Source organism: Corvus moneduloides, chromosome 1, assembly GCF_009650955.1.
Source record: "Corvus moneduloides isolate bCorMon1 chromosome 1, bCorMon1.pri, whole genome shotgun sequence".
In the NCBI taxonomy this organism is placed as follows: Eukaryota; Metazoa; Chordata; class Aves; order Passeriformes; family Corvidae; genus Corvus; species Corvus moneduloides.
Window position 1 is genome coordinate 58,036,593 of NC_045476.1, and position 23,542 is coordinate 58,060,134.

At 36.4% G+C, this 23,542-nt stretch overlaps 1 protein-coding gene across 8 annotated transcripts in view; it reads left to right on the forward strand.

Moving 5' to 3' along the window:
• Positions 1-23,542, forward strand: part of THSD7A (thrombospondin type 1 domain containing 7A) — a 285,664-nt gene that overhangs the window by 167,647 nt on the left and 94,475 nt on the right. For 7 of the 8 annotated variants that reach the window (XM_032111028.1, XM_032111075.1, XM_032111082.1 and 4 more), the window contains 5 exons: positions 10,324-10,572; positions 12,104-12,285; positions 14,025-14,093; positions 17,912-18,067; positions 20,500-20,703. In XM_032111028.1, the coding sequence (XP_031966919.1) occupies positions 10,324-10,572; positions 12,104-12,285; positions 14,025-14,093; positions 17,912-18,067; positions 20,500-20,703 (860 nt within the window). The remainder of the gene's footprint in view (positions 1-10,323; positions 10,573-12,103; positions 12,286-14,024; positions 14,094-17,911; positions 18,068-20,499; positions 20,704-23,542) is intronic. The other variant, XM_032111064.1, reaches the window with a different exon arrangement.

Genomic DNA, 23,542 nt, shown 5'->3' on the forward strand with positions numbered 1-23,542 from the left:
CATTGGGATAATAAAAATGTAAACTATTACTAGAGAAACAGGATGCAAACATATTCCTTTCCTGTAATTTTCCACTGTAATTTTAGAATTTCCACGAATTTGAAAGTAGAAGCACCCTGTAGTTTTTTAATGTGATTTTGGTGGAGACAGTAATTTCTGTGGATATGCATAATATTATTCAATGGGTGTTCCTTTCTATTCTAAGTACCTGCTCCATCATCTTACCGAGGCTGCTGTTTTGACAGTGTCTTGTCAGTATTGCTACACATTTGACTCACCATGCCCAAATCTAGATTTAAGATGGAAACGTGCACACCATGCTGAATAATTGAAATAGCAATGAACAATTTCTTTTTCCACACCATATTTTAACTCCTTTCATACAGTGAACAGCTGTTCTGTCATCTAGATGTATGACATTCATCTATTTCTGTGCAAAGCATCAAGATTGGACACCTTTCTAGCGCATAGTTTTTATTCATATACATGTATTGTCCTCCTTAGCAAAATATAATAGGCTATAATGTAATGAGGATTGTACTCCATATTCTGATAATCTCTTGTGGCCATAAATCCTATGAATGAATAAATGAATTCTGTGAATGAATGCAGTGTTGAATTTTTAGCTTCAGTCTAGTAAGAGATTATGTGGCACAGTGGTAAATTGAATTAGCCACTGAGATCTTTAATGAAGATTCTCCTACACTGTACTTTTACGCATCTTTTCTGCCTCATTGTCAGATAATGTTAATTGACCTCAATATGACAAAATAAATAAATATTAATCAAGCAGTATTTTTCTAAATTTTGGAATCCTATATTGTATTTTATCATAATCTGTAAAGAGTCCCATAGGGAACAAACTAGAATGTATTACTTTTTTAGATTTATTTTGTGGTTTGGTTTTGTTTGGTTTTTTTATAAACTGCTAAGCATATATTGGGATTTAGAGTATGCCCTTGTTTTCTCAATCAGCTTTATAAAGCTATGGTATGGGAGTATGTGAAGTGAGCATCCTCCTGGGACATCTTGTCCCTCAGGGTGGAGATGCACAGGATGGGAAGTCACAACTCCCCAGAACAGCAGGGCTGGCTACTTCAGAGCTAACTTTCAGCAGTCTCACTGAAACTGTGGCTCACCTCCTAATGCTGACCACTTTGTTCCAAATGCTGGAGACTGCGATGAAGCCAGTGATATTGCCAAATTTAAGCATCAGTACGGGGAACAGAGCTAAACTAATGCCTGAAACACAAATAATAGTAGCAATATAATTTTCAGTTATATATTTCTTTATATCTTAACATTAATATTGCATATTTTTGTTGACAAAGTTTGGCATTTTATTTTTTCATTGCTGATAACCCTGTGAATCTAGCTGTTATTTCAGTCAAAGTAAATGCTGACTAATGCTATGTAATGAAAATTCCCACTGACAAAGGGAAATTCCTCCCTAAAGCTTTAATAAGTCATCCCTGTAGATTCTTGCCAAATAATCTGCTCTGCCAATTTTAAAATTATCTGTAGCATGAGATGTGCATGCATGTCACTGTATCACTGGACTGTGAAAGAGAGCACCCTCACTGAAGGTTCATGCTTTCTTGTCTCCTCAGGCACTCAGACACTCATGGTATCTGGAACAGCCCCACAGCAGCTGTTGTTGTTGACACTTGTTTGGGTACAGTAGCATGTCTTGTTGCTTTGCCTGTATTAGCTGATGTATTTTCTCTTGACATGGTAGTTTAGGTAATCTCTTTCTTCTCCTGTGGTGTAGAAAGCCTGAGTGGTTTTGTTTATTTCAAAATTGTTTGGCAGAATCAATTAAACTTGTGAAGGGATCATGGGAAAGTAGTCTTGTGAAAAACACTTAGGTGACAGTATTTAAATTGTAATTGAATAGAAGTGGCCTCATTGTTTGTGTGATTATAATGGCCCATTATACCAGGAGGTACTAACAGTTTCTCAGAACAATGTACAAGATGACCAATACTAAACAGTGCAGCTGCATGGAAAATGAATGAGGACTACGTCATTTTCTACTAGGGAAAAGTACAGGCACTGTATTTTCACTGACTTTCTTAAAGAAACAAGTGTGTACCAACCATAAACTGGATCTCTCAAGGATTACTAGACTTTATAAATGGCATTTTATGTCTTCAGAGTAGATCATGGGGGTTATCTAAGCTCTGGATTTAAATCACTTAACTACTATTCCTGCTGTCTATTTAATGTACCTGCACATTAAATAAAATTTTTTTAAGTTTGATTTTATTTATGAGAAAACCCCCCTTTTTTATTTAGGTCAAATACTTTATCACAGTCTCTCTCAAAATCCAGCTATACCTGTGGTCCAAGAATGGCATAGAGTTAATTTGATTATTTTACTTCAGAGGTTAATGCATCCAACAAGCTGTATGAACTCTGAGGAGAATACTGCATGGAAAATAAATAGCTTGCTGCAACACATCACAACATTGTGCTTGGTTCTTGTACCTATAACTCCAAAATCCCTCTTACTCATACTGAGTATCTTTTAAGGTTCCATGGTGGTCAAATATAAAGCAAGGAGAAGACCCTCCTCATGCAATATTAAGATCTGGATTTAACTCCAGATAACACAAAGGATTAGTATTCAGCATGAATACTGCTGTGTTTCCTCAGGCTTCCTGCCCATGATCATTCAAAGTTGCTGTAGAAAACTGCACATATGGGTGTTATATTTCAAAGGTTGATTTGACCTTCTGACCGAACCAGATTATTTCTGTGAGGTAGTTCTGTTAAGGGTGTGAGCATCTAGGCTGTGGGTCTGCCCATGGGTCGTCAGATTCCCCAGCAGTTTAAGCCTGATCTTTTCTAGGATGTGATGCTAATGAGTGGTGTGGTACAGGTTTTACCCCTTCCTTCACTGTAAGGCTACAGTTATGAGAAGCAGATGTGGTCTTTGGAAACTGCTCCTTACAGTCTCTAGCCTTGTAACAATTTAGTGAGACTTAAGAAAATTCTAAGCCAACTGCTGATACTCTTTCTACTGGAAAAAGTAAAATATGCTTGTATTAAACTCCCGCTTTAAATTATTTTTCTTTGTCTTAAGGATTCTTTGGGAGTTGGGCTAATGTTCATGCATGCTTGTAGGTTGTCTTGCAAGGATGCTGCCCAGCCTTGTGGCTTGTTTTAGTGGGATTTACAATCACTATTTTCAAACACAAATTTACCTTCTGATTCTTTTCCAAAAGCTTCCTCTAGTTTTATTTTTTCCTTCAGTCAAAAATGGCAGTCTTTACAAGCCTGCTTCCATGTATTTGTGTATGTGTGTAATTTTGGTTTTCAAGTTCTAACCTAACATATAGTTTTGGTGTTCTGCAAGTAATTTGTTATTGTTCCAAGTCTTCCTGCACACGAGTTTGTTTGGTCAAATGAGCTTGTATGTCAATAGTCTCATGTTGTGGCTGGTGGTAAAGGTTGAAGACCATTTTTCTGATGGTATTCAATGAAGTAATGTCTCATGCGATCAGCAAGAATTCAAGAGAAAATCTCATGGTTTGTGATGATGTAGCTTATTGTGGGAGATGCCTGATGGTGTGCAGGAATTTGAGGTTAGGAAATGGTTAAATTATTCTGCTGTGAGGGAGCCCACTGTGGGCTTTTTTTTTTTTTTTTATCTGCCAGGTAGTCCTTGCACTTCTTCCTTAGTGTTTAGACGAAGCTTTTTCCAAACCTGTTAAAGGATTTTGGATTTCCTTAGCATGCTGATTGTCCTTTGATCTGAAACCTTCAGAAGCAGCTCCCTTTTTCTGCTGAACTGCTGAACCTCCTCTTACAATTTTCAGTATGTGTTTTTTCCAGGCAGATACCCTAGTTTTTGGTTGCATCTTCTTCACTCCTCCAAAGTTTTTAATTCATTCATTCAGTCAGTCTTGTTTGTTCAAAACATACTTGGATTATGTTGTTTTTCTTTGGAGAATGCAAGTAGAACTGCAAAAAGAATAATGAAGTTCCTTCCCAAAAGGTGCTGGGGTTGAAATCCCCAGCACATAGAACAGATTCTGACTCCACAGCTCTTCCTGTTCTTGAAGGGTATGTGGTTTCTAATCACTGTGACACTATTTAGTATGAGAGAGTCAAGAGGAGGAAGAAAGCCATTTTTCCCTAGGTTTTGTGTGTGGAGTCTGACAATATAGATGTCTGTTGAGTGTCTGTTCATAACTCTGGCCATGCTGAGCTCTCTGATATGGGGATGTCTGGTTTCCGCACCAGTGGCGAGGGTAGGTCAGTTGTGCCATGACTGGAGCAGCTGGCCAGATCTATAGGTATACCTACAAAGAGGTCTAGAGGGACAGGAGCCAAGACCCTGTGGACATAATCCACTACCACATCAAATAGTCATCCAAGATTAAAAATTCACAGTTTTCAATTTTAAAAAAATGAAAAACTTAATTTAAGTCCTTTTGAGTCAAAGCCCTGTCTTTTGTTCCTCCTGAGTGCCAAGCGTTTATGTTGGCATCAATCTCCTGAACCGTAGCCATGTTATTCATTTCAGAATAATGGAAATCTCTGTATGTAATCAAATGGAAAATCAGCTAGAGAAAAAATAAATATATCAGAATTCTGTGAGAATGAGTATAGTGAATGAAAGTAAGGAATAGTAACTGTGAAAATTTCATTAATGAAAATCAAAGCTGAACGTGGATAATGGGAAAACCAAGTTGAATGTTGATAACTGTGAAGGAATAGAGGCAAAATAATGCAGACAAAAGTTATTGAAGAGATTATTTAGCTTGCATTAACCTTGTCAGTTGGGCTCAATTACTTTATGTTATGGTCAAAAACAATAAGTAGCAGTTCTCATTAAATATCAGTACTGAGTGAATTAATTGAATTTATTGTAAAGGACGTGTTCTTCACCATTCAATTTTAGATTTAAATTACAAACCTCACGTTGTTGCTCCATTACATTTGAGCACAAAAAGAAGTGTACCAGGAAAAGCACAAACTTCAAAATGGTGTCGCCTTAATACCTTGTATTTCTGACTCCTATTTCCATTAACTTATAGATTGTCGCGACATAGTAATGTACAGGTATTTAAGAGTGTCCTCAGCATGAATCTTGAACAGCCCTCAAATCCAGACCAGTTTTCATCTCAAAGTTGCACATAGAGTAGAAAGGATCTGTAGTTCTAGGATATAACTGTGTTCAAATAAAACAAGACTAAGTGAAAGAGGACACTTGGAGCTAACAAATAGACAGTCAAGGAAAGAGCTTCTAGAAGTCTCTAAGCTCAAAAATGCCACAGAAAAAGTGAATACTGTTATGGAAGGTCTGAAGCCAGAAAATGAAATTAACTGAGCACTTTTAATGCAAAAATAGCTATCTGCAGTTATCAGTCAGTAAAAAAGTTGTGTAATACATTGTTTCTGAGATGATGTATGTACCAGAATCTTACCTGGTTTTAGGACGCATTTATATTAGTTCATGGAGGTGAACACTATAAATTCTTCAGTGCAAAGATTCAGCTTGTGTTCCAAAAGTCTGTAAGCCATAGTTTGCTGGAAAACCAGAGCATATCTTGGGATAGTGTGGCTGAGTACTTGCTGTCTTTCCATTTTTGCCCTCTATTTGCAACTGCCAAGGCAGGTTTCTGACTGCATGGATTAATAGTTAGAACCTCTCATCCTTTCTGATGCTGCTCTTCATTTTTTCGCATTAACTCTTCTTTCTAACTACAAGTCCAATCCGATATGGAGGAAACACCAGCAAAAGCAGAAAATCTCTTAGTCGTACAAGTTATGTATGGAGTATGTTCATGCAGCAGAGAGTCCTACTGCCTAGTTTGAAACCTATTTATTTTTTTCTATTCATCTTGCATGAATTTAGAGAGCAGTCCTACTGTCATGCATTGCCATGGATTTGGCTTCATGCCTGCAGTATGCACAGCTTTATCTATTGCAAAAATTTATCAGAAAACCCCATTTCTTTTCTAGTTGTATTTGTAGAGGAGGAAATTCCAATGGTCTCTTCCATGACTTTTCTACACAGCTTAAAAGACAACTTTTGAGACTGAGATTATGAACTCTCACACAGGTCACTGGCATATAAAATCAGGTTTTCCTGATTTTTTAAAATTGTAAAAGTACTTTTTATTCTCTAATAAATCTTTAGGATACCTCAGAAAGAATTTTTTATCTCTTGACTAATCTAATTTTTTCACACCTTTTAAAGCTTATTTTTGATGGAAGAGATTTCTTTCAACTGCACAACTTGCTCATTTGTACACAGGTACTATAGCGTAATTTGCTCCAGGCTGATGTGTCAACCTTTGTTCTCCCCATGTCTTTAGCCTTAATTATCCCATAAATTACTTGGAAATCCCTGGGCATAACCTTCCTATCTTTAATTCTTAAGTGATATTTAGTTTTTATTTATTGCTGTAGAAGCAAAAAAACAAGGCTGCAGAACGTGAGTAGACACAAATTCTTGACCACATATCTTCAGAAGAGGTTGAGCAGTAATTATGTTCTGTAGATTGTCCTTTGAACCCGCATTGCCTTTTTCTTTACTTCTTTTGTCTAATCTATGTCTTTGAGGTCAGGAATAGGTTTAATGTTGACTTAATAACAATAAGGACCATTCATCCCATGTGATGTTTTGTTTTGTTTGGGATTGATTTCTCTTTCCACCGTGTCATTTAAATGCTTCTATACCTTAAGCTTCATTTCCCCGCTATAGCTAACTGTTGTCTGAAACGGTACTTTCTCAAACCAGTGCCTTACTTCAATTTGTATAATTCCTTCTTCTCTGCTAAAAAAGAGACACTTAGGGCATTGTCCTCTGAATATATTTACTGGATTGAGAGCCAGTAGCTGCAGACTTTACATGTTACCCCTATGCTGCTGCTTCTTGTATCCAGTCTGCTCTGTTGACTTTTAGCAGCATTTTTGTACAACTCATGCTTTTCTTTGAGCTTTCCAAGCAGTTATCTGGGCACAACTATATGGATTGATAGTGAGGACTTATTTGTGCCATCCCTGTGCTTCTTGAAGGGTTAACTTTGCATTCAATATGTACTTAGACGTTACTCAAATTTCACAGGGCATGGAGATGTTTGATGCAGAACTTCTAGTGAGTTGGGTGGCATCATGAAATGAATATTGTCTATTTTTTTTTTCTGTTGTGTTACTTGCCCATTTGCCTTTTGTCCTGTGAGAAGATTCCCCTGAACTTTGCATGACTAAACACGACAAATCCATCAAAAAGTGCAGAGAGCTTTACATGAAAGTAAGCTTTGCTTTCAGTTATTTTTGGAGAACAAATCTGTAGCATTCGGTACCAAACACAGAAGGAACTATTTTGTTTAACAAACATATTCCCAGGTTTTGATTTAGAACCAAATTCTTGGATAAGACATTTAAAGGAAATGTGACTAACCTTCTCAGCTAAAATATCACATATACTGAGGCAGGCCAATGTTTCAGAGTTAGCATTTTTATACCATAGAGTATTACTAAGTTTAATTATTAGTCTTTCTATATGTAGCCACTTGCCCTGAAAAGTATGAGAAATATTTGTTTCTTCTGGTAAAATAAAGTTTGAAATACGTGATTTTTCCCTTCCTTACTTGATTAGAGTACAATACGTATTCTTCTGCTATCTGCAATATGAAGGAAAACTCTTAGTAGCGGCCATTTCCAGTTAGCTCTCACTGTTTCTCTAACTTGCTCAAAGAAAACCAAGTGTTAAAAGAAGAAACAGCAGCTAATTTTCTTGTGCAGCTCTTCTTTTGCTAATTGTAATTATCTCTGCCCTCTCACAAAATAATATGACAGTATGCATAACAGTAAAGAGGTTGTGTAGTGGTGACTTACAGTATCAGTTACTTGGTGGTGTTTATTTGGTACTGCAAGTGGTGCATGATTTTAATAAGCAAGTAAGGAAATAAATGGATAACTCACTTTGCCTCTTGTTTTTCTCCCTAGTAATGTTTACGTTCTGGATATAAGAACATACTTGTTTTATATTTAATTTTAAGTTGATTTATTTTATAAGTATTTGAAGTGAGGTATTCTTTATTGGTCTTCTTCTGTTAAGGATCATAATAAACAATGGAGTTAGTAATGTGGTACAATTCTGTTTGGGTCTTCTTTATTCCCACATCTGGAAATAATTAGCCTTTCTTGTGTAACACTTCTCCCAAATAAGCTTCGAAACAGATGCAAAGCCCACGGACTGTTACGCATCATTAGATGATCTCTTCCCTCATCACCAAAACTATTTTGTGGTGGCAATTTCGTGCATGTTCCCTGGCAGTATATGTCTACAATTACACTCAACCCCAGCCACAGTGCATGTGAAGAGGTTGGTTTACTCTGCCCTCAGAGGTGTCGCCTTGGATGGGCACTTGGATGGGAACTTGGATGGGAACTTGGATACTTCATCTGTTCTACAGAACAATTTGCAAATACTACCCATGTTAGAAACTATAAGGAATGTATCTTTTCTCCAGTCATTAAAACCTGTTGCTGGGGGATAAATGGGTCTATACGTTTTGTCAGAGGTACAGAAACTGATCTATGGATTTTGACAGTACCATAGTCCTATGCCAAATGGGGCTACATGTAGGTGAAAAAGTCCATTATTAAAGAACAATTTTCTCAAAAACTCTGTGTACCTTTCACCACAAATAGGATTTAATTTCTGTCCTAAAGCAAAATAAAAGTTGACTATCATGAGTTGTGGTTTTCCAATCACCACTACCTTTGACATAATAAGAATATGACATAATTAGAAAACTCCTGCTGATTAATCCCCTATGAGTTTGTCAAGCCCAGCAATGTCTCCACCTTATTGTCTTCAGCAATGGTAGAGGGAGATGCAATTTAAAGATCAAAAATATGACACCTGACTGTCTCTTGCAGTCCATTCATTTCGTATTTCTCCAATATCCAAAGTAAATCTTTTAGGGATGATGGCTACCCTCTCATTGCTTAGTCATTTTAGTATCCATATATAGCTCACAGGTTAGTCAACCTCTTTTTAGACATGCTGACATTGTCTGTCTTCACAGCCAGGATCTTCTACTAGCAAGATGTAGAATGTCTGTTTCTTGTGTATAGAATGCTTTCATTTACTATGTTTTTAAAGTCTCAGTTTCATCAAGTACCCTTAGTTCTATTTCAAAATTTTGTAAATAAAGCTTCAAAATTATGTTGGATACATGGGTAGGGCCAGATTTTGTATAGCAATGAAATACTTGTAAATATTCATTTTTCTGTACTATTCTGTGTTCTTCTAAAAGGAAAAAAAGAAGCCTTTGCTGTATAGTTTATGGGACTGGTATTGAATAGAGCATTTCATTGTGCTACTTGCAGTGCCAGTAAATATTTTTCCTGTCTGTTTAACTGCTTCAGAAGCCAGATCTTTATTCCAAACCAGACATGATAAAAAAAGAAATCTATGTTGTAATTAAAATTAAAGCAATAAAGTTATGTTCAAATTAATTGTAGTTTACCTTCTCTGTTTCTCATTTTTCTATTGTGAATCAAACTTTAAAATAGAAATGTTCATTTTTACTTAGAATATAACATAATGACGAGTGATTTAGAGGGAGAAAATCTTGCTGACAACCTATGTAATATGTGAATGAAGCAATCATATGGAAAATGGAAATTAAATGATGGCCTTCATAAGGAACAGGAAATTAAGACTATGGGTAGCAGGGAAGACCTCACTTTAGGGCAGAGATCATTCCCTGTTTAGACCATGAGGCATCACTGTGGCAATATACCTACCACCTATTAACAAAGTAAGTAATTAGTGACCAAGCATTCAATATGTTTGCCATTGTGTTTTTAAACCATTTGTGGTCTGGAAATTAGAAGATGACACTGAGTACTTTGTTCTCTGCAAAAACACCTTTAGTTATCTTGGTTTTTGATCCTCCCTCACTTGGAACATAGTTCCAAGAGGAAAAAAAAGAGTATACCTAAAAATAAAAGATAAGTGAAAAACGTATGTATTTCCTCTGTTGTACTTCTATATATGTGTGAAGATTTATATTTTCATTTTATTCACAGATATGGCAATATTTTGATCACAGATATGGCAATACTGGTAATTTTTTACTTTAGAAAATTTTATTTGTCTGGTTTGGGTCACTTTCGCCAAAAGCTCTCTTGGCTGACTTTTTGGGATCAAACACATGTGGACTGAAAATTACCAGCTTTAAAAATACGTACTGACTTTCACGTTACAATTGACATTGCTTTTGCTGTAGGAGTTTGTGGCTGTCTGTGGAGATGTGTGCTAAAAACTGTAATGCTCTCTTATTACAGCTTCTGCAAACAGGAAAAGCTGCCCATCACATTTCAGTCCTGTGTGATCACAAAGGAGTGCCAGGTGTCAGAGTGGTCAGAATGGACCCCCTGCTCCAAAACCTGCTTTGACATGACAACCCCTAAAGGGAATCGTACAAGATCACGCACCATTAAGCAGCTCCCTGTCGGCAGTGAAAGCGAATGCCCACAATTAGAAGAAGCAGAGCAATGTGTTTCTCAAGGAGATGGCGTAGCACCCTGCATTACGTAAGCTGGTTCATTTCAGTTCTTCGTTACTAAAATGAACAATTTCAAGTAAGCATACAGGGCTGGTAATAGAATAGCAACCAAACTATTACTAAAGAATAATAGGTAGGACTTTACCTTTTTTCTTTATCCTTGTTTTATTCAGTGTTCTTGAAAGCCCAAAGTCTGCAAATAGCTCCCATTGTAGTGTAACCAGTTCCTTCTCTAAATACAGGATTAATAATAAGTATAATTTCTTTTAATTCATTTCAATTTTTAAAAGACAATATTTGCACATACGCAGGTTCAGGCAAGATGAAAATAAATTAACTGTATTGTTTTGTCAGCAATCTTTTCCCTACTAGAATCATTGTTTTCTGAATTTCTTGTCTGGTTGCAGACCAAATGTTGAACACAGGAAAGGGGTGATAAACATCTGGTTAGCTAACAGACTATTTTAGTGAGACTTGTGTTCAGCACAACAAAGGCAGTACTGTGCCCCAAATGGGAAGTGGGAGAGGCTGACAGTGGCAGCAAACAAAGTTTAGGAGAAATGACAGCGAGCACTTTACAATTAAAGAGATTTCTTTAATCCTTATCTAATCAAGATTAATATTAAAGTCGCAACTGTGCTTTTTCTTTATCAAACTGAGAAGAGGGTCTGGAGAAATGCCACTTGATGCTAAGCATCTTTGACTGTGGTATATATTTTTCATTTTAGAGTTGAAATGTCATCTTTTCCTATCTCCAGCTACATTAGGAAGCACTTTGCTTGATTTAGCCTTAAAATACTTGTTAGGTAGGGAATTCTGTGGCATTTCTTGCAGTTCATAATCCCAACTGAGGTTTTAACTGTGAGTCAAAGGTCTTCTTTGCTGTATTCACTGATTAGGAAGCTTCCAGATTCTCATCATTCATCAGTACCAAGCAGGGACGCTTCAGTACTGCAGAACAATCTTCCTCTTAACTGTGGAAGAAAGAACTTATTCAAAAATTTTTCTGTAGTCATAATAAAAAATACAATTAAAGTTTCACCTTGATATCCAGAAGAAACTTTTATGTCTCCTACCAAAGATAACAATAGGGTTTTGGGTTATTTGGGGGGGGATGGTGGATTTGTGAGGTTCTTCCCTCATTTGCTCTTATATTTCTCAGCATCCAAATTTCTTTGGTATTTTGGCTTTTTTTATATAAGTTGTCTAGCTCTAAACAAATGCTGAGAGTCATATTCTTGAAAGTTAACTTATCTGAACGTGGACTATATGTCTCTGTGTATCAAGTTTTTCTTCTCTCAAATAAAATATTCATGTGTGTGGTATGTTTCAGAAATTGAACAGAAAAGGTCTTCCTAAAGAGTAATGATTTAAAAAATTAAACAATACAATAAAAGTTTCCACACACATAAAATATGAAATTTAATGCAAGAAATTGCAAGTTCTCAGGCCTTTAAGGAAATTAATGAGGTTACTGAGGTGTTTTAGCTTGTATAATTTAATACTGTGTAAAATGACTTCATGATTTCTAAAGACCCAATTAACCAAATTTGATGCAGGTATGGCTGGCGGACCACCGAGTGGACAGAATGCCGTGTCGATCCTCTCCTTAGCCAACAGGACAAGAGGCGAGGAAATCAGACAGCGCTGTGTGGAGGTGGCATTCAAACCAGGGAGGTGTACTGTGTGCAAGCTAATGAAAATCTCCTCTCCTACTTAAATACCCTCAAGGATAAAGAAGGTAAATTTGATTCAATTGCAATTAAATTAGTGTGAAATCAGAGCATGTCAGCATTCCAGAGCTCTTTCACAGCTATTGTCTTCTGTCATGAGTGCCTCCTTACCTAGTGAATTACTACTAACTTGTAATTCAGATGAAAATGCTTAATTGCTGTAGCAGAGATTTCATTCTCTATGCTGCAAATATAGGTTCCTAGCTACAAATTCCTATTTCTTAGCGTCTGCTGAAAAACACTGCGCAGGATATCTTCCCATAAGAAAGAACATGAAAAGGTGGGTCAGAAGTCCTAGATTTGCTTTTTCATCTACTGTAAAATTTCTCGTGTGTCCTTCATCTGGATGAAAAACTTGTGCTGTTTACCATGCAGATGGAATATGTCAATTCTGGCATGTAAGCTCAATATAGAAAAATGTAAAAATATTATTAGATTTCATTCTGAGGGAATTGATTTTTTTTTTCTTGATTTGGTCAAGTTTTTAAGTAGCTTTAAGGAATTCAAGCCAATATAATTTCATGTGTTTATTTACCTAACTGAAAGAGAGATTATTCCTTGTCACTGTTAAAGCCTGTACAGCTTCTTAAGAAAAGAGAGAATAGCTTAGAAGACAAAAATCTTTAATTCATTTGGTAATCTACATGCTTTAGAATAACACTTGAGTAGCTTACATTACATTTACTTCTGAATAGTAATGCAACACTATCGATTCAGAAATCAGTGAATTAAGCTAAATGCATTTAGCTTTTTAATTAAATTTTATCCTCTACCTATTTCATACAAACACACATTATTATTAAGAAACAAATAAATACAGCCATATACTTCAGGAAAAACAGCAGCCATATACTTCAGGGAAAACAACATCAATATGCAAATCCTATGTAATACCACATTTTATCCAGGGCTGCCCAAATAGCAGACTAGTGAGGTTCCTGCTGTGGTTTAAAGGTACTCTCAAACTTGCCGTAGAGGTAGAGTTTGTGGGGAATGTTAATGCCAACATCCATTTCAACATGACTGCTCAGATCAGTAGGGTGTGACTTGTGAGCTCTGCAGCCCCACGTCTGTATTTATTAAAGAAGAAGCTTTCAAGCCTCTTTGTCTAATGCAAATCAGCTCCGCCCAAGGGCTTTTAGTAAATCGCCTCTGCTGAACAAAGTTTAGATGCCTCTGCCGTAGTGTGAACAGTGAAAACCTCCTAGCTAAGGAGAGGCAACAATAAAACCAGTGGAAGCTTACTGTTCAGAATGATGATTAGGATTTTGGTAGGCTGTGAAGTCTTGCCAGATTAGGCGGGTGTGAAATTTACCCTTATCAGACTGTGACAGGAATACATGGAGCCCATCAGGAGGTAATCTCTGCAGGCTCCTGAAAGCTGATTAAAATGTAACTAGTCTTTGGATGCATAAACATGAGAACAGTTTTTCAAGAGCTCGAACTGGGGGTGAAGTGGTTCTTAGTTTAAAAAAGGAGCTCTGGGCTGTTTCCACATTAGGGGACAGATTTTCCGAAGAGCTGCTGCTCTACTCATCCTCTCTCTTTCTCCCCTCATAGAATAGAAAACTATGAGTAATTTGAGGATTGGAAAAAGCCAGGGCACACACCCACCAGATTATGCTGTGAGGAAACGTCTTCAACTCAGTGTAGCTTGCTGTTGGTTGTAGTGAATGCTGTCTTGGTAAGGCTGCTTTGAAGACCTCCATTCTCATATACTCATGGTGGCATTTCCCTGTTATTTCAGAAAGTCAGTCACAGAGCAAGTCGAAGGCTAGTGTTGCACCTCTGCTATCAATCACTTTTGAAATAACAGGTAGGTAAATTAAGGGCTGCAACCTGGCCTTTTGATTAAGAGCATGCAAAGGAGGCAATGTCCCTTTTGGGAGACCTTGTTTGCTATATGTGTGTAATTAACATGTTTATGTAGCTCTGAAATAGTTAAATGAATTTGAGTATTCTCAGGAAATTTCAGATCAGTTTGAAAGTGAGAGGCCAGAATTCCAACTAATGAAGTTCATGAGCCAGCTGGGGCACTGGAACAGTTGCCTGCTCTACTCCTGAACAGTTTTAGCTAGTGACTGCTTTTCCTCTCACTTCTGAGCAATGGGAATTATTTTGCGGCTTTCATCATAGATGCGGTTTCCAGTGCCTTCTGTAGTGTTAAAACACCAAATTAGGTCTCCAGTAAGAATTTGAACTTCTAATATTTAGCTGAACTGGAATCCCTCACACCATTCAGATCAGTAGGAAGAAGAAAGAGCTTTGGTTGTAGCAGCTAAGCAGTGGCAATCAAGTTTCCTGGAGGCCACTGTCATTCTGCCATTTACTTGCTGCTGACTTAAATTGTTTCATCTCTGTATTCACCTACTCAACTGGTTAGTCATGAAGTTTCTCTCACTGTAAGTGTATGAGGTGGACTGTGTCATCTTATTCCGAGTACCTTTAAAACCCTCAATGTAGAATAAAGATAGGAGAAAAGTTCCTTTATATAAATATAAATTTATTCTACATCTGCAAATACACACTTGTTGCCCTATTAAACACAGGGGAACTGCTTACATGCATGGAATTGTGCCATTTCTTAGAGCATAAGATTCTGAATTATCTAATGTTTTTTGATGGGAGAATTCAGCATTATAGAAAATGAGAAGAACATATTTTGTTTCATTGCTGGTCATAATGTGTTTTGGCCTTGGGTTTTTCTTGATTTTTTTGAGTAAGAGTACTTGGAGAAATTTCTTTGTGTTGTTTGCTATGAAACCAGTGTGACAAATGACCAGAAAGAGAAATATGAATTTGTGTCTGCTTATACTGATGCAGTCACAATACAAATTCACTCTCTTTGCCAGCCTGGTCATTACTGGGCACTACTCTCTTGAGGGTTTTTAGAGAAGGATGGAGAGTTTGATGTCTTGATAAATGTAGCAAATGCTACATAAAAGCAGAACTGTTCTTTTTCTTTTCAGTTGTTTTTAAAATGCAGTAATTTGAGGAGTGTTTTCCAAGGATATAAAATATATTCAGCTAAAATTTCCTAATATAGAAGACAATTTGAGGAATGGATAATTAAATTTTTAGTTTTTAGGTCACTACCCTCAAACCTGAAATTCCTTGAAAACTGAATCTAATTTATTAGTTAGATTGAAGGAGAAAGAGAGATTATCAAAATGCATTAACTTTTCTTTCTATATTTGGCCCAAAATTTGGTCAAATTTCACATCTATCTTGTAGTATTACACACGGTCTAATCAACATTCAACATCACATCCAAGGAATAAAGAATTATCTTTATTGCTGACGCAAGAGAATATGAAAGGACAGAGATAAAGCAAGGTTTTAAACTGTAAATATCTGCATCCAGCATCATCTTCTGTCAGTGTCTTTGCTAAACAGTAAGCATCAAAACCTAAGCTCAATTAAAATTTTTGATGCTGAAAGAAATTCATCTAAATTCATGGGAACAAGATGGTCATAAGATACACAGGGAAGGCTGTTTTCTTCTTTTACTGTCATCTCAAAGAAAGAATTCTGAGTAATCCTGCATGAAATTCATCCTAAGTGCTCCATGATGAAAACATTTTTAATAACCTGAAATATAAATTTTCTGTCCTACAGTTGAATTCTTTTCTTGTAAAAGCAATATATAACAGGCACCATTTATACATCACTTAGGGTCTAAAAGCAGCATTTCAAAAACATTTTGACATATTTAGAAATTTACTGATACCTGAGATATGAAAAAGCTGCTATTTAAAGCTTCCTGATTAAAGATCTTTGTTATTTTTCTGAGTAAAATTCCATAAAGTAGTGTGATGATAAGTTCTTTATCATGATGAAGGCTAGAGATGAAGCATGGAGTTCCTCAGAACACTTTCTCTATTCCCTGAAGCAAGATTGTGTCTCAGTGGTGTAATTGACCCTTAATTTCATCTGTCTCACTTGGGCAATTCCCCAATTAAATCAAGGTTAAAAATGTATGGATAGCAATTACTTACTGTTTTTCTTCTTTTATTAGAAACTATTCAATGCAAATTCAACAGGCAAATTATGTTTACTTATATCCATTTTCTACACCAAATATGCATATTATGTTGATTACCATGCATGTTAGGTGTACATGTCAAACATACTGTAAAATTCGATGTTCTGTCATAGCGTTATGCAAATGTTGGAATATTAGGTTTTGTATTATTTTGTTTCAAGAGATTGGTGAGCTAGAGGCAGTAATATTAAATTACTATCTGCCATCTCCATGCTTTCATTACATGGAGCAACACAGTGTAAAACTGTGCCAAAGGAGACAACCTTGAAAACCAGAATAGGGTGAAGGTTTTCCACTCCATTTTCCCCTTACAAAGTGAGAATTGGAGCTTTTTCTGTAACTGTAAAAGTCATCTGCTTAGAAAATCTGAATGCAAAGATATACATACATGTCTACAAGCTTGACCATACTTTAACAACCTGGTGTTTACTTTCACATTCTATAAGAGGTTATTGATCTCATCTTTCAGAAGGATATTTTGTCATAACTGTATTTATTTCATCCAAGAATCTTTCCATCAAAAGTCATGGCAAAAATTAATGAGGTGGAAAAAAATGCCGAGTAGAATGAGAGTGTTTAAAGTTATGGAATTGCATGTTTCCTTAATCAACCAAAGTGAAATAATATGGCAGACTTCACTTTGCCTTCTTGAAGATGTTCTCTTCTTAGTGTAATATTTTGTCCTGTATTATGAAAGAGAATTAAAATCTTGCTGTCAATGAAATGGTACATTTTCAGTTAGAGTTCTGTGCCTTACTCTGACACCTTATAGAATTGTCCTGTTACTTTTATTACCTGGAAAGTCAAAAGAATAAAGTATGGAAGGAGAAGGGTAATTTTATCCCAGCTTACTGATCCTTAAAGAACAGAAGAATCACATGTGTTTGTATCGATTAACAAAACTTTAAAGAAAAAAATGTCTTGCGCAGTTTTTACAACTACATATATACATTATGTATCATATTTATGTACATATATATACATAGTAAGTGCAAACCATATATATATCTGAAACAAAGCCTTTTTGAACTAAAGTTGCTGCTGGACAAATCTTACCACTGAGTGTGCACTGGATGGTCTTTAGAGTAAAAGAAAAAAGTTTTTTCTCATAATTTTAGCTGTGTTTCAGGTTATAGCTTTAAAATAATCTTTTAAATATTAATTAACCAGGCCTTTGAAGTTATAGTATCATATAGCTTACATATACAAGTGCAAAGGGATTTATGCAGCTTTTTGTTCAGTTTGTTAAGAGAAGAAGTAATGAGATAGCAGGACATCAATTTCTGCAGAGTGCAAAGTGAACAATTGTTTTAGTAGTATAATTTACCCCTCAAATGAAAGGACTGAGTCCGAGGCCATGCTGCAATATCTACAGCATTCCCGTCTCCAGATAATGGGATTTGTCTCTGTTCATGCAGAGAGTAAGCTGACTTCTGTGTAATTTTTTTCAAGGCAGGCATTCTTCTATCATGTCATCAGATTAAAAAGATGAGATAACAGCCTTTCTAACTGAAGGATAATTCTGTCTGCTTAGAGCTGAGGAACGTGACCGGTGACATATGAGAAATATTTTCACTTTGTTTTGACAGCTTCAAGGCCAGTAGACCGTAAACTTTGTACAGGACCTCTTCCCAGCACCTCCCAGCTGTGCCATATTCCCTGTCCTACAGAGTGTGAGACCTCGGCATGGTCAGCCTGGGGACCATGCACCTATGAGAGCTGTGATGACCCTCAGGCCAAGAAGGGTATGTAAAAATCCAGCAGAGCCTTCTAATGGTGATTATTTACTGTTCCTGATTCACTAGGCTCCTCTGGTTTTGCAAGCACACTAAATTTTTTACCAAGAATTGTATATCTAGTGCCTCTGGGCATCGAAATAAAGTCATTGAATTAGGATTACATTTAACATTGCTTTTACACCAGAGGTAGCAAAAATGTAGCCTGTGTTCCAGGCTCTATAGATCACTTTAGATTTTTACAGGTCAAGTCCCGTTTCAAACCTTCCTCTAAGATTGAAAGGGATACAGTTTGTGTGTTCAAATCACAATTTAGGCACTGTCTCAAAAGGAGGACAGAAGCTTCCTTTGAGGTGTGTTGTGTACAAGGCACCCAAAGATTTACAGTTCATTAATATCTTAAGAATTCACCATTAGACCGTAAAGCATGATCTGGCAAGGAGACGGGACCGTTCACTGTCGGTATGTGATGCTGTTTTACTGATGACATATGTGCTGGTTTCAATTTCAGCGTGTTTAAAACTTACTGCTATGCAGAACAGATTGTAGTAACCTGACATCAAAATAGGAAAGCACGAATACAGTGACAGGGACCTCATGTTAGAAGTCTGTGGGTTTCTGGCTATAAATGAGAAAAACTGGCCTAGTCATTGCTGCAAAGTGATTACCTGATAGAAGCTGGGAATACAGACTTGGTTTCTTGATTAAAAACAGTCGTAAGAAAGGGCAGCCACATATGTCCCCTGGAAGGAACAACTGTGATTACTATGTTTGCTTAGCTGGATCTTTCTGGCATACTGCTAGCTACACTTCTGTCTAAGTGTAATAACACAAGTTTTACAAAGCTGTTTTGTGGAACTCTGACTCAACCTTGATCAATTCAAGAAGGAAAAAGTAGTTCAGTGTGCAAATCTATCAGATTAAGTCTCCTCTGAGTACAGCTGTCACGTAGTCTGTTATTTTGGTTGCTGTTCCATCAGTGAAAGGTTTGCTATGTTTTCAGGGATACAGTTTAGGTCTGTGAGACTGATTTGGGCATCTTTCTAATAGAAATATATTAGAATATACTTTATGCAAGCCTTTATTCCTGCACATATGAGCAGGGATCTTTTCTCAACTGCCAAAGGTTTCCTCTTATCTGGAAATTCTTACATTTTATTTTATAATTGCATTGACAGTTCTTCTGAGAGAATGATGTAAAAATTGTAAAGGCACTCCCACTTTTAGCAACATGTCTGTCTACATATTTCCAGATCACTTGCATCCTTTGTTGCTGTCGAAATTGGAGGTCTTTATTTTTGAAAGTATATCAGCCTTTTGTGTCAGGCTTACTAAACCTTTTGCACATAATTTGGCTGAACTCTTCAATTTAGGAAAAAAGAAAAGAGCAACTGAAGATGAAAACTTATTTTTAAAGCAATGCTTATTGTAATTAAATTAAGAGCATGTCTTCAAGGAATCAGTTCCTGCATATATGTGTTTGAAAATTCTCCTGTTTAGTTTGTGTCCTGGTAGAAATGAGTTATGTGTAGTATTCTATAAAAAATATCTGTATGTTACGAATCTGCCCCAAATAAAAGAGATTGTGAAAAGATGTGAAAAGAAACAAACCCTTGACAAAGTTAAAATATTCCAATCAGATATATCAGAAAATATAGAAAGTTATTACACAAGAAACTATTTCTTGAATCCATTCAATTTGATTAGGTTGTTCTGACTGTATTTAGTCTGGCTTTTTCAATGGGCCATGCTGGAAGCGAGAGAGGGGGTTGTTTTGGTTACTGACATTGACCTGGCAGATGACAGTGTATAAGACCCATCAGTTTCTCCATTCCAAGTTGAGTTTAGGTAGTCTTAAGGAAATTTTTAAACACTTGCAAGGGAATATTGTGATGTTTATTACTGAAAATGTATTCATGGGACTTGAGTTTATTTTCATGCTTTTCTTTTTCTCACAAGGTAATCTTTTTATTCTTCCATTTTATTTTGGAGCATTGGAGGGGGAAGGGAGTGTTTATAAGCTGATTTCACTTCATAATCCATCCCTGTTGGAAAATACCTGAGAAGAAAACAAACAACATATTTGAGAAATGGTAACTCAGCAACATAGGCAGGATTTATAAAATGAGATGGATATGGCAAGAGTGATGCTCAGGAAATTATCCTGTCTCCTTCCTGGAGTATGCATGACTATTATAAACAAGGGTTTAAGGCAAAGCCTCCTGAGGAGGCTCAAAACATTGGAACTCTCGTAAAATTTGATCTCCAGTCCTTCTTCAATGAGTTCTTCTACCCAATTATCTAAAATGCAGTGTTCTGCTGAGTGTTTGTGGTGTGTTTTACAGAGAAGAGAAACAGAACTGTTCACTCAGGTATAGAGAGATAAAAAGTGCTTCACTTCACATTTCAGAGTTGAATTTTTATTTTCATGGACATTTCAGGCTTTAAACTAAGGAAACGTCGCATCACCAATGAGCCTACAGGAGGAACAGGAAACTGCCCTCACCTGTTGGAAGCCATCCCGTGTGAAGAGCCCTCTTGCTATGACTGGAGAATCACGGGGCTGGAGGAATGCATTCCTGACAATGAAAAGCCATGTGGCCCTGGTACACAGGTTCCTGTTGTCGTCTGCGTCAACAGCGATGGTAAGATGGGTGCTTTTTCCTACAGACCACACCAGCTAGAGTGAAGATACTAAAATGTAGTCCAAAAGGGTATCAGTTTTTGTTCTCAGCTTTCTTGATCCTTAGAACTGAGCTGTCTGGAAAAGATTTAAATGTCCTTTAGTACTGGTTAAGAAGGGTAAGACCTCTAGTTGCTCTAGGACCAAGTTCCTTCACTTACACTGGGTAGGTTTTCAAAGCTTCACTAAGTGATTTAGAGAAAATTAAATAGAAAACAGCTATTGTTCATCAGTAGGTCAGATTCATGCCTGCAGTGGCTTGACTGAATTCCCTGATGTAATCCCAGTAACAAAGCTGATCCTCTGAGCCCAGAAACAAATAAAGTGTGAGCAAAGTAAGATGCATTGCAGTAAGTATAGCTGGAAGAAAAATAATAATGTGTTTATTAAAAAGGATGGTTTGATGTGTGTTACAGAGTTGGGTTGACAGTCCAAACTGTCTTGCTTCTTCAAAAGGTCAAAAAAAAAAAAATCACTATTATTCAATTATCCTCTGTGAGACAAAACAGATCTTGCATGACATAGTCATAAAAGCCAATTTTGAAAGCTGCTTACAGAATACTTTAATCTACAGAAGATTCATGAATTACTGTTGTGAGAATTGTCCTTATTCATTAGTAACATTATAGTCTAGAGCAGCATATAAATTAAAATAATTGTACTGACTGCAGTGCAGTATGGTAAGAGACTTCTAAGTTCCAACAGAGGATTAAGTAAGAGGACACCTCTGATGAGTGTTAACAGCTGCACAAAATACTTTGAAATTAAATCAGTCAGAAATAATAAGAACTGATTACAGAGATATTTAAATCTTGAGCTTTCATGCTGAAGAATTTCAGTCATAATTGAGTTTTGGGGCTTAAATTGAATATCTTAGCGTTAGAATGTAAGCTTTAGTTTTCTGCTTACATCTAAGAGATCATTTTTACAGCTCAGAAAGATATTAGCCTAAAATTAAAATACTGAATCTACCATATTTTATGCCCTTAGCTCAAAAAAATTCCCTTTGCAATGTAATAATTTCTTGGCAGCAACTCTGAAACTATTTGCAGGTTTTTTCATATACATTTTCAGATCAAAATTGGCCTTTTCCTCATAAATCAAGGTGTTTCCTAAATAATTGTGAATACTCTTAAAAAAAAAAAAATCTTTAAAACAAAAAGACTATTTTTTTGCTTTACTAGATTATGGTTAGTTTGGCTTACCCTTATTTTGAAGAACTGTGTTTTCTCACACATCTAACCCAATTTCTTACTAAACTGTAATATAGTAATTTATATAGACTATAACTTATTGTGTATTTGGAGCATGCAACTGAGCCAGTAAACTTTGAGATGTCTTTTATGTATATAGTATTTTCTATTGAAAACTCACAGGATTTGCTCTTGGCACTTCATGGGCTTTGGTTTTGGCCAAATGTGTCTTTGAAGGCTTGTGTTTAACTTTTTTACTCCCAGTATTATTCTTTGTCTCTCTGTCTTTCTGAATTATATGACATTATATATTGCTGTAAATATATGGCATTATACATTGCCTGTACCAGTCATCTGCCCCAGAAAGAGTGAGAAGTCAGAGTTTGGCCTGTCAGTCTTTAAGATTAAAGAGTTGTGGGCATAGCTTCAAAGAAAGGAGAAAACAAATTGCAGTTATGGCTTGCTTTGCAAAGATCTGATCATCCAATCATCCAGTCACAAAAATGTGTGTTCAGTAACATTCGACAGAGTACAAAAACAATGGAGAGTAATGTAGTGAATTGCACAAGCTCTTTGAAATTCCTTCTCTTAATAAACAATCTTTGCACTGCACCAGTAATACCAAGTGTCTTCTGCTTAGCTCTCTCCCGAGAAGGATTAATATGATGCAGTAGAAGCAAACAAAATGAAGACCCACCAGCATCAGCAATCTCCACCTCCAAGCTGACTCAGCTGAAGCATCTTATTACTTTGCCTCCCATAGCACCAACCCACTAGAAATCCTGTAAAACTCTTAAATATGTTCTAAACACATACCACCACCTCTTCCCAGGTAGTTCCAATTTAGTACTTTGGCCTCCTACCCTGGCAGTCAACAGAATATCCATGGTGTCCTTTACCACACACTTGTTGCAGGCATCTATATTCTGCTCTGCAAAATACAAGAGAGCAACACTTTGCAGTCAGGCAAGTTTTGCTATAAGCCCCACAGCTTAAGGGTAGTTTCCAGTAAAAATTTTTGGAGAATGCTGCTCTTCCATTGTCTAAATATCATGGTTTAAATTATTCATCATAAGAAATTTGTGATATTCAATGTTCTTTGAGCACTTCTTGGAGAAGAATGCATTGGCTCTAAGTTAAAGACTGTGCCTCAATTAACAGGATACATAATTTGTATAATAATCATGTGTTGCTATATTTTTGATCTTAGTAGTACACAAGGAATTACACTCAGTTTTACAGGTAAAAATGACCCTGAAGGGAAACAATATGGAAAGCATTAAGATTGCTATGCTACTCAAACTGAACTTATCTTTGCTTAACAATATTATTTTCAGTCTCTTCAAGAGTTGTTGTTATTAGTAGTAGTAATAGTAGTAGTTATTAAACCAGTCTTAAATCTTAAAGTGCCTGGATAGGAAAGGTTGAAATGAAGGGACTTAAATGTATCAAAACAAAAGCATATTGTGCCCATGGCTTCTGCTTTATAAAATGAAAAAGGCTGGTGGTGTATATTTCAGACTAAGCACTGTACTCTAAATAGATAAAGCTCTGTAGCTTTAACATAAAATAAACCCGACACTGATTAGTATATTCCCTTCCTGTGCA